This window comes from Pelodiscus sinensis, chromosome 2, assembly GCF_052426305.1.
Source record: "Pelodiscus sinensis isolate ZL-2025 chromosome 2, ASM5242630v1, whole genome shotgun sequence".
NCBI classification, from domain to species: domain Eukaryota; kingdom Metazoa; phylum Chordata; order Testudines; family Trionychidae; genus Pelodiscus; species Pelodiscus sinensis.
In genome coordinates, this window is record NC_143053.1 from 175,547,634 (window position 1) to 175,559,677 (window position 12,044).

Here is a 12,044-nt window from a genome sequence, read left to right on the forward strand (position 1 = left end):
AATCTCTTGGTTCTGTTAAGGCAACCTTTGCAACAGAAATATAAATGAGAACCTCAACAGACTAAAGAATGTGTATGTCTGAGTAAACACACACCTATTTTATTATAAAATCAGCAGCCAGACTATTTGCTGAGGATTTCCTCCAGAAATTGAGGTGACGCCACTCTACAACTCCAGAACTAATACCTAAATCTTTCTGAAGAAGTCATCTTCATGCTCTTGAGCAGTCAGGGGCAATCTAGGTTAGTGTGCGCGCTGCATGAGTGGTCCTCAAGATTGTCCTTACCAAGAGGGTCTCCCAGAATAGGGTAGTTTTGCTAACTGAACTTACATACTTAGAATTTCAGGGATGTGGTGACTGAACCACAGCAGCACTTTGATTGGATACAGAGACAGGGCTCAGCTCTTACAGTCAATGCTGTCTTCTGAATATATATGCTGTGCAAAGAGAGCAATGGGAAACACAATATATGCACAAATAGCCAATCTACAATAGCTGTGAGAACAATAACTTTGAGTTTTCCTACTCTGGGGTGTGCAAAATCTCAACCATAAATGTTTCACTAAACCATTTTTAAATTTATGTATATAAATAATAATCAGAAATAAAACGACCAAAGAGAAAAGTGGCTTTATAGTAGTACCCTATTGTGTGTATACAAGATTAGCTAGAACAATGAAATGCAAATTGCAAAACTCATAACTAGAATGCAACAGCTGCCAATAATTAAAGATGAAGGGTTTCCAAAATGTAATGTATATTATCTGTAGTTGATTAGATGGTAGTATTGATTGATTCAATATATTTTAAAATGTGCCTTGTTTGATTTTACATTGTCAAGAATTTTTCAATTGGCAGACAGTTTTGAATAATGACTGCACAGCTGTGTTACATTAGTGTTTCTCATAATACTAAATAGAAAATTTCAACCATGGCATTATTTAAATATTCTGCTTCTACAGAACCCTAGAACCACAGAGTTAGAAAGGATCGCAAGGATAATCAAATCTAACTCCCTGCTAAAATGCAGGATTTGTTGAGTTTAAAACCATCTTAGACAGATAGCTATGGAGCCTTTTTGAAAATTTCTGTTGAAGGAGCTTCCATGACTTCCCTAGGCAGGTTGTTCAGTTGTCCTACTGTTCTTGCAGTTAGCAAGTTTTTCCTGAAAAAAGCTGGCTCCCTCGTAGAGCCATCTGCCCCCCTGCACTCCTGCCTCTGATACAGAGGCAGCAGCGGGGGGTTAGGGGTGTGTGTAGATGGGAGCCAGTACGTACGAGGAGTCAGCTTTTAAGATGTCTTAAAAGCTTTTAAACCAGACATGAATGTCTCCCAAGCCAGACATGAATGTCTCCCAGCAGCTCAGGGTGGCAGGCAGGAACCAGGCTTCCACTGAGCCATCTGTCCCCGCCTCTGTGCTGCTGCCTCTGTGAGGCTGCGGGAGGAAGGTGTAGGGCAGGCAGGAGCCAGTAGACATGGGGATCTTGCTTAAAAGAGGCAGCAGTGTGGGAAGGCAGGCAGGAGCACACACATATATACAAAATGTGATTAATTTAAAACCTGATTTTTGCTACTTCTAAACTTGTCTGAGCTGGAAGTCTGCCTTAGTCTACCTTATCTTCCATCTGGGTACAGGAGGCCTCCGAGATGCGACTGCCCAAGTTCTGACCCCCCACACTTACAATCATTTTTGTAAGTGCGGAAGGGGCCGTAAACCCCTGACTGACATCCTCGGTCTGAATTTACGAAAGCACACAGTTCAAGTTACGACGTCCCCGACTTGTGACGCTTCCTCCGGAACCAATCACATCGCAAGTCGGGGCCTCCTGTACATGCTTATGTCTCAAAGGAAAAGAAACATTTCAGATACCAAATGGCTACTGAAACTTTTGCAGTATTAATTTTCTTATTTGATTTAATATTAAATGAACATTTAAAGTCGTGTTTCTTGTTAATTATCTTCTTAATATTCTTTCTTCCTTAATATTTTATTTATTTATAGATACATATATATAGATATAGATAATAGATATAGATATATACACATACACACACATAAGCAGGCGAGGCCTGCCATTGACCAGACAAAGTCATTTGGTGTAGATTACATTTAAAGGAAAATTCAAGAAATTAAATACAGTAAAACTCCAATTGTCTGGCATCCAGTCGTCTGGCACTCCCGATAGTCCAGCACCAACTGGAACCCGGAAGTGCTCCGGTAGCTGCTTCAAGAAGTTGTTAGTCAATTACACTATCACTGGGTGGATCCGCAGGTAACAGGCTTGCAATTTATCTTTCCTCTATTGCCTCTGGCAGGGGCGTGGGCAGGGGTAGGGGTGGGGGGGTGTCGGTGGGGGTCGCTGGGGAACAGCGCAGCGAGGGCCGAACCCTCCGCCATTTCGCAGGGAGGCAAAGTCTACAAGCGGTGGTGGCAGAGAGGGGGCAAGAGGCAGGCAGCTGCTTCAAGAAGTTGTTAGTCAATTACAGGCTCGCAATTTATCTTTCTTCTACTGCCTCTACTGCTGGCCGGGTGGGGGGGGAGGGGAGAGGAGGAGGGTCAGTGGGAACAGGTGGATCCGGAGGTGACAGGCTGCTGCTGAAACTGAGAAGAGATCTTCTCCCCTCCCTGTCCCTGCTGCTTTTACCAGTAGACTCTGATTGGTAGTATAATTGACTAACAACTTGTTGAAGCAGCTCCCTGCCTCTTGCCCCCTCTGCCACTGCCACTCAAATCCTCTGCCCCCCTCCTGTACCATTATCACCTCCCAGATCTGGCACCCCAATCCTCTGCCCCAGATCACAGTCCTCTCCTGCCCTTGTTCATAACTCAAACCCCTGTACCCCCCGTATTCAAATTCCCTGCCCTACATCACAATCCAACCCCTTCATCCCAGTCCAGTGCCCCAGGTCAAAACCACCTCCTTCACCCAGACTCCCTCCCTTACCCCAAGCTCCCTTCTGCACTCAACCTCCATTCCAGACTCCATACCTCCTCTATTAATATCATGGAAGAATGCAGCCCTCAACCACTTTCCAAATCTTGATGTGGCCTCCCATCAAAAATTATTGCCCACCCCGGTCTAAACTGTACATAGAAAACTCAAGAGCTTGTGAGATACAGCAGATGTCTTCACATAAAACAACTTGATTAATGACCACTAGATGGAGCTCAACCAAAGTTATAAAAATGCCTACTTATGTTTAAGGCACTGGACTAGGACTCAGAGCTAGAAACAGAGCCTAGCTATCCTATCACCGGATGTTATGCAGATAAACCATCACAAAGGACACATACACATGGAAGCCAAATTAAGTTTGGATGGGCAGCCTTAATTCCAGCATCTTCTACCTTTCTGGTGCTTGACTTAGCAACTTTACACCCAAAGACTGAATTAAGAACATTAATCTACTACCGAGTTAATACAACCCCCTTTCTTCACATTAGTTACAATCATATCATTAAGCCTTAAATTGGAAATTCACTGCAGTTTAGTATTTAAAATACTGTAGTACGTTTTTTTCTTCAGCACTGATTTTTAAGAAAACAATTAGGCATTACTGTTGTGATAGATGCTTTTGAAAACCACTGTTGATGGCAAACATTTCTGTTTGCTTTCTATACAAGTCACGTAAAAATTATGTATGAAATATAACCCAAAGGAAAAATGTCCAATTATATGTAGGGACTACGCAATTTATTTAAAAAAAAACAACCCCTAATAAAACCACTTTCTGAAGAAAAACCTCGGAGTGCAGATTTAAAAGTTAAAATGACTAAAGAGTAGATTGTAAGAGTGATAAATTAACCCCTAACAATGAATATCTAGAGTAACATTTTGGAATATTAGCAACTGCTTAAATATATAGAGCTAATATTAGCAATTGCACATCAAGTTTCTTGGTTTGTCATATTTATGGCCTACCTCTAAGGGTGGGTATCAATTTGGCAAACCTTCAAAAGAAGCAATATTACAGATAGAACCTTTTAAAGGCAAGTCACAAAAGGGAGAACAAATTACAAGCAGTAAGAACTGCTTCCCATCACACAAATTTGCTCACCAAGCCCTATGCCCTCCACCTAACAAAGACAGACAGAGTTTTTGAGCAAGTTGGATATATAAATAGCAAGTTGTATAGATATTGACTTGTCTGACATCAACGGTTTCTCTTGCAATAAAATAGAAGGATGTATATTTGTTAAGAATTCTATTTTAGAAAGTGTACAAGCTAGGTTTTAAATGAAGAATCTGTAACCTTATATCTGAAAATGTTGACTATTTACTAGTTAATTAGACAGGAAAAACAGTTACGTATGAGTAACTACTAATCATATATTACAATGTTGATTAGAAACACTTCAGAGGAAGCAGGGCACAAATGAATTGAAGTAGCAGCATTAACAATGGTATCAAGATGATGAATCTTTGTTAGATTGGAAAGGCCATCTTCATTTGGCTAACTTTGTTATTGGACCATACTGGGAAACACTGCAGTTAATCTAAAACCTATTACAATATAAAAAAGTATATATCAACACAAACATTTTGCAAGTCTAAAGTACAATTCATAAGAATAGTGTGGTGGCTTAAGCTTAATTCTACACTCTACAAGAAGCTTACAAGATTTCTTGGCTGGGAGAAAAAGGGACATCATAGTCTTACTTCCAAAACATATCCTGAGAGCCAGGCTAAGACCCTTTGACAAGCATGAATAACAGCTCCATAGCAAACCAGCTGGCTCTCAGATGACGGTCCAAAGTTACATTTAATTGCCTTCTGCAAATGGGCAGGATGTGTGTGTATGTATGTGTGTGTGTGTGATGTAACTCTTAAAAAGAGAAAAAAAACTAAACTTGTATAAAAATGCATAGCTTCACAGATCCATTGCTCTTTAGAACTATGATGTGGGTCAACAGCAATGATACAAGCACAATTAAAACCTGGAAAAAACTGGGGGGGAAGCAAAGAGGTAGAGAAGTCTATTCTTGTGGGGGGAAAGCGGCATCATAAATTGCTCTTCAATTATGACTGTGTCCATAGCAAGCCAAATCTTCCCTCTAACCCAGTGATTCCCAACCTGTGGTCTGCGGATCCCTGGTGGACCACGCCGGTACTGCAAGAGATCTGCGGAAACTTTAAAATAAGAAATTAATATAAATATACAGAGCCTCTCATAGTCAATCCACGTTGCTTCCCGCGGCTTGGGAAGCAGCACGGGCTGAAGGATGTATTGGCTTCCAGACTGGAGCTTTTCAGCTCCCAGCCATTCTGAGCTGAGCTGCTCCATGCCACCAGCAGACAGCAAGACCCTCAGCCTGTGCTGCTTTCTGAGTGGGAGGAGGGATGCATCTCGGGAAGCAGCATGGACTGAGGGACATGCAGGCTGCAGGCACAGCTATATTGTTTGGGGGGGGAATGTCCCGTAAAAGTGTAAGAGATAGAAAATAGGTCTGTATGCTCTAAGAGGTTGGGAGCCACTGCTCTAACCCAATCATTTTCAATCTTTTTTTGGGGGGGGGGGGGATCACAGTCAGTCTGCACACCCCAGTGATCCCAATAGGAATGTGAACAGGTAACCTTTTATCCTTAACAGGAGCCAGCCCCCACGCCCATGCAGGAGGGCCAGGAGCAGGCTGCCCACCCATGAGGGAGAAAGGGGGAGCAGGAGCCAGCCACCCCGCACACAAAGAGGGGCGGGGGCCAGAAGCAGGTGCTATCCACTCTGCACTTGGGGCTGCCTCTTCCAGCTGCCAGCTCCCCCCCATGCCGGGGGCCTGCAGCCAGCAGCCCTAAGCATGGGGGAGTCGGCAGTGGCAGCCCCAAGCATGGGGAGGGTGGGGAGCAGAAGTAGTTGTAGCTGGTCAAATCTGCAAGTCTTTCCAAATTTGAATGCATTATCTCAGTCTTAAAATCCTTTCAAAATAAAGGAATATAAGATTAAAATATTGAAGAATGCTTTACCTATATTATCATTTGTTACAAATGAACAATTTAAATTTCTCTCACTATTTAAGATTTTTCTTCAAAACAAACTCACAAAAACTTATGAACAGTGCAAGTATTTCCATGATTCCAAAAGTGTGGACACTACTATAGCGCACAGAACAAATAAGTTAAATTGACTAGAAATAAAATTGTTTGCAGTGTTGTAGCTGTGCTAGTTCCAGGACAGCAAAAGGATAAGGAGGGTAAAATAACATGGACAAATCATTGAATTTCATTTTCAAATCAGAGAAATGCAAAACAAAGAATGACCATGAATAGTGAAAATATATTAAAATGTAGACAGTTCCCAGTCAGCTAAGATATTAGCAATATATCTTAAGATCAATGTATTTCAAAGAAATGTTTAGCTCACAATGTTCCTTACAGTAATCCCCAAATACTATTATATGTATTTTGACCTGTTTTACTTTGCTACACTAACACTCAACTGACAGTTCTTTTCTAAGAGAAGCATCCAATTAAAATGAAAACCAATATACAAACTTGTTTTGTTAATCATCATGCTTAACCCATATGAAGAATATTTTGACAGAGGAATTTTAATGTCTTGATTGAGACAACTTTAATGTACATTAATATAGAAAAAATAATTTTCATGTAATATTAAGAATGGTTCTAAATAAATCTGGGAGATTTATTAACATTTTGCAACTGTACTACTTTCTGCATTCCTATTACAGAATATGCTTCTCAAGAGAATTGCTATGAGAATTTCTGGGCCAAGAGATAATTGTATACCTGTGCCCCCTTATGTTTCTAGTTTCTTTGTCCTAGTTCCCTATCTTTCTCTCATTGCCTAAAGAAGCACACAAAACCAACATAATTCACTTGATAACTTGCTTTTGTGCTTCTTCCCATCTTTAACTACTGTATTTAGAGCATGGGTAATGTTCTTTCAATGCAACTTGGCACATCCTGTAGGGCTGTCTTTGATTCTCTTATTTGACTGTGGAGGGGGTGTGTTAGTGTACAGACTCGAGAAAAACAAAGATCAAAGGCAACATGGATTAAATGAAGCACAGCAAAATGGACTCTACAGCAATGAAAAGCACTAAGAACAATCTCAATGCCACAACTAGCACTGAAATGAATAAGGGAACATACTACAATCCACACAGTATATGAATTTTTTTAATAACTTTTCTATAAAAAGGCTTTCATTTTTAATTATTTTTGAGAGAGGGTCTTAAGATGCAAAATGTGAACGTATACCTGAACATCAGCTCTAAGTTTTGGTTTAGGCCCCTCTATTTTTAAAATTACCATTGCATTTTATTGTACAATGTACAGAATGTGTGAAAAGTGATCCCCAGCTTGAGAGCATTATTCTTTTTTTAAAAAAAGATATAGATCTGTAACATAGAATACAAAACAGGTGGGCTGCAGGTTTTTATAAGCTAGACTGATTCAAGGAGGAAATGAATTTTCTGAAAGGAAGGTAGGAGAGCTAGTGAAAATTAATCGGAGGCTCTTCCAAGCACAAAGAGCTGCATAACAGAAGGCATGAAGTCAGAAGTGGGCAAAAAAGATAAGTTAGCAGTTAACTGAAGGTATATGTATACTGCAATTAAATACCTGTGGCTGGCCTGTATCAGACAACTTGGGCTCACAGGATTTGGGGCAGTAAAACTGCAGTGTAGACTTCAGGGTTGGGGCTGGATCACAAACTCTGGGACATTTCTTCTTCCTCATCAGGTCCCAAAATGTTTACACCACACTTTTATAACCCTGTGATCCCAAGTCTACCAACATGAGCCAGCTGTGGGTGTTTAACTGCAGTGTAGATATAAGCTTCACTGAATGACAAACCATGTCATTCATGCTTAAATTTGACACTTTATGAATGGGCCTTAACAAAGATGCTAATTATCTTACCCATTACAAAGATAGCTTCCCCAATTATCACCCCTAATATCATTATCTCATAGACACTAACCTCCCCTCCTCGCCCCCCCATTCTAAAATCTGATTTGTCAATTTTATGTGTGTTCACTTTTTTTGTATATATTGTATCCCTTTGGTATATATGGTTGTGCCAATTTTCTTCCACAATTTGATCTGAGGAAGTGGGTCTGGCCCTCGAAAGCTCATCCCCTAATAAACCATCTTGTTAGTCTTTAAAGTGCTGCATAGTCCTGTCTTTTGTTTTAGTAGAAATGGTCATGTAGGAGATGGGTACAGATGGAGACAGAGACAGTTGTGCAGAGCCTAAAGAATGAGGGATGAAGAGCACAAATTCGAGATAGGAAAAGGCTTCAAGCCAGTTAAGGGATTAAATTTGAATATTTTCAAATGTTGATTTTTATCTCTTAGGAAGGTTATTCAACTTTCATCCACATTCTTCTCTTCACTGTACTGAGATATTAGGAGAAAAAGGAACAAGAATTATGGCTGTGCTATAGAAGGAGACAAATATTATCAGGGAAGTCATTTCAAAAGTGTGGGAAAATTATAGAGCACAAGATGCTCCTTGAAACTATTTATTTTAAATTTAGAATACACAATACATCCTATGGATTATCTTTCTCTCTGGATGCCTAACATCCCCACTTTTGCTGCCCCATCCTTAATAGGTTTCTACTAGTTCTACTGAAGAGAGTTACTTGTTTATAAAGCTGTTCCAAAGCTAAACAAGAAACTCAGAGACATTACAAGAATCATATAAAATTGTCAAAAACTGGAAAATGAGTAGGCTGATCACACAGATAAATATCATCACATCTAATGCCTGATGCTTTCACTGTTTCACACATATACTATCAAGCTCCTATTAAAAACATCTGAAAAGCTGTTAGTCATTCAAATCTTTTGAAGTAATTAAATTAATTTTTAAAAAGTCAGCCAATGTATTCTCTACTTTTTGCACTCATCATTGATGACATGGATTCCAGCTACCAACAATTTCTCTTTCACATAAAAATGAGGTGGCTCTTGGGAGGTAATGTGCTACCTCAATGCTTTACATTCAAGGTAGAAGTACAGTTTTTTCCTCAGTTATTAAAAATATTAAGGCAAATTTTGTAATGATTTAGCTTGGATGGCACTTGCTGATGATATTTTGGAGCACATATGAACTGAAATTCTCTTTAGGGGCAGCAGCGGATTATTCTGCTAGGGATGTAAAAAAAAAAACCCTATAAAAATGTCAACATGTAACTACTAAAAAACCTAGTGGTTACATGGTTACACATGCTGCGGGCTCTGCAGCATAACTTTTATACAGCAGAGCCTGCAGTGTGGGCGGACAGCCAGCTCCCCAAGGAGTGGAGCTGGGAAGTCGGCTTTGCTGCGGGCTCTTCAGGATAATATATTGCAGAGCCTGCAGTGAATCCACCCTGGGAGTGGGGCTGGCATCCCCTGCTGGCCCCACTCCTGGGGAGCCGGTGTGTAACCTTAACGGAAATTGATAATCTGATGCTCACTGGTTAACTGTTTTAAACAGTTACACATTTACATCCCTACTCTATATATTCAATAAGGTAAATTAATCTTTGAAAGCATAAAGGAAACTTGTTTTCCTCTTGTTTCAGGCTTCTTTGAGGAAACCAAGGAGCCATACAGGAACTTGTAAATCAACATTTATCAGGAAAACTTCAGATCTAGCTATTTTCTTGGGACTATTTTCTTGATTATTTAATGATGCAAATAAAGTGGTAACAACCCTTCCAACCCAAGAACCTAATGGCTCAGCAGCACTGCCTGTTCAGCCCTGTCCCGTTCAACCAGGTTTCTATTTGGTGATCGTGATAAAAATGAAGTATTGCAATTGTCTGATTAAAATTGACAGATTATTTACTTAGTTTAACCTCATCAGCAAGATGGGATCAATTAATGTGATGGATAAGAATGTATGTGTATTTTATTATAGATTCAGATATATAGATATTCTTTACAATTACAGTTAATTTTTGGAAATTTCAGTTATAGTTACAAAACTTCACCTGCTTATAACAAACTTTGGAAAAGGTCATAGAACATTTCTCAGCCTACAAGTGTACGAAGCCCTGCTTTCCCATTAAAAATGCTGAGTGTAATTTGTACATACAGATGAAGCATTGAGAACACTAGTAAAGAGTTCTGAGGTGTAAAGGTTCTGCATAAAGTGATAAATATGATTATACACTTCAATATTTTGTAATATGCTACAGAGGAAAAGTTTACAAACAAAGAAACAGAGCTCTGAACTGACCTCTCTGTCTGGTGTTAAAGTGCCTTCATCAGGTTGCTCTGTAAGTGACGATGTTCTGCTCCTGCTGCCTGGTGGTGATGGTGAAGATTTGGAGTGGGTCTGCAAGGAGAAAGAGTACAAATCAGCAAGTAGCTTGACCTAGTTTTACACACAATTCTCTAGTGTTGTAATATTTCAAATGACAACTATTAACTGCAGTGCTCAATAGAACTTTGTTAAAGCACTCCATAAGATTTTCCTAAAAGGAAGAAAAAAAAGTTATCCCAAGCACCTACATGACAGATCTTATCTACGCATGTAAAATCCTGCATAACTGGTTAACAGCTGGGATAGAGCACACTCCCTCCATCCCATCCCCCATGCTGCAGCTGGTCTGGAGTAGCCCATCACCATAACCCAGCTACAGCAGCCCCTACCTGCAACCTCTGCTCCCTTCCCCCTACCCAGGCTCGCCATGGACAAGGGCTGCTCTAAGCCTGTGACACACCTGGGCCTGCTGTGGTCGGAGGCTGCTCCAGATACTCAGAGCAGCCCCTTTCTGCAGTGGGCCACATGAGGATGGAGCAGCCAGCCCCACTGGTTAACTGGAACTGGTAAGCATCACCCATTAAGGAGTTAACTTTTAATCTCCCTAATCTCATCTCTACTCAAAGCTTTTATCAGAAAAGGCCATAAATTACAAGAACAGCCACACATGGTAAGACCAAAGGTCCATCTAGCTCAGAATCCTGTCTTGAATGAAAAGTCACTACTTTAGAGGAAATGAAAAAAACAGGCCAATTATCAAGAGATTCCACCTCTAGCCATCCCAGCTCAGCTTCCAGCAGGTAGATGCTTAGGACACCCAGAGCACAGGGAGCATCTTGGGTTAACAGCCATTGATGAACCTACTCACTGTGAATTTGCTTAATTTTTTTTAACCTAATTATAGTTTTGGCCTTTACATCATGCCCTGGCAACAAGTTCCACAGGTTGACCGGGTACTATGTGAAGTAACACTTCCTTCTGTTTGTTTTAAACATGTTGCCTATTAATTTCATTGCGTCACCTTGTTTCTAATGTCACATGAAGGGGTAAATAACACTTTCTTTTTTGCCTTCTTCACACCATTCACATTTTATAAACCTCTATAATACTCTCCTCTGAGTTCTCTCTTTTCCAAGTTGCACAGTCATCCTTTTAAGTTTTCCTCATGTGAAAGCTTTCATACATACCTTTACTCATTTTTTGTTGCCCTTCTCTATTCTTTTTCCAATTCTAATATATCTTTATGAATATTCTGATTAGCCCTGGTCCCAGTACAGATCCTTAAGGGAAATCACTATTTACCTTTCTCCAGCCTGAAAGCTGACCACATATTCTTACCCTTTGTTTCCTGTCTTTTAATCAGTTACTGATCCATTAGACAACTATCGCTCTTATCCCATGACTGCTTACTTTGCTTAATTGTTTTTAGTGAGGAATCTTGTGAAAGGCTTCATGAAAATCCAAGTACACTATATTCATTTGATCACCTTTGTCCAGGTTTTCTGATTCCCTCAAAGGATTCTAGTAGATTGGTAAGGTATGCTTTCCCTTTTCAAAAAGCTACGTTGACTCTTCCCCAACAAATCACATTCATCTTTGAGTCTGATCATTCTCTTCTTCAATACAGTTTCAGCCAATTTGCCTGGTACTGAAGTTAGGCTTACTGGCCTGTAAATGCCAGGATCACTTCTGAAACCTTTTTTTAAAAATGCCATCATATTAATTATGCTCCAGACATCTAATACAGAAGCTGACTTAAGTGATATGTTACATGGGTTAGGGTTATTAGTTCTGCAATTTCATATTGAGTTCCTTCAGAATC

At 40.1% G+C, this 12,044-nt stretch overlaps 1 protein-coding gene across 4 annotated transcripts in view; it reads right to left on the minus strand.

The window, feature by feature from the left end:
- GOLGA4 (golgin A4) overlaps positions 1-12,044 on the minus strand; it is a 98,640-nt gene that overhangs the window by 76,979 nt on the left and 9,617 nt on the right. For all 4 annotated transcript variants that reach the window (XM_075921788.2, XM_075921787.2, XM_075921786.2 and 1 more), the window contains exon 2: positions 10,196-10,294. Coding sequence is in view for 3 of the 4 variants with exons in the window: in XM_075921787.2 (XP_075777902.2) it covers positions 10,196-10,294 (99 nt within the window). In the remaining variant the exon portion in view is untranslated. The remainder of the gene's footprint in view (positions 1-10,195; positions 10,295-12,044) is intronic.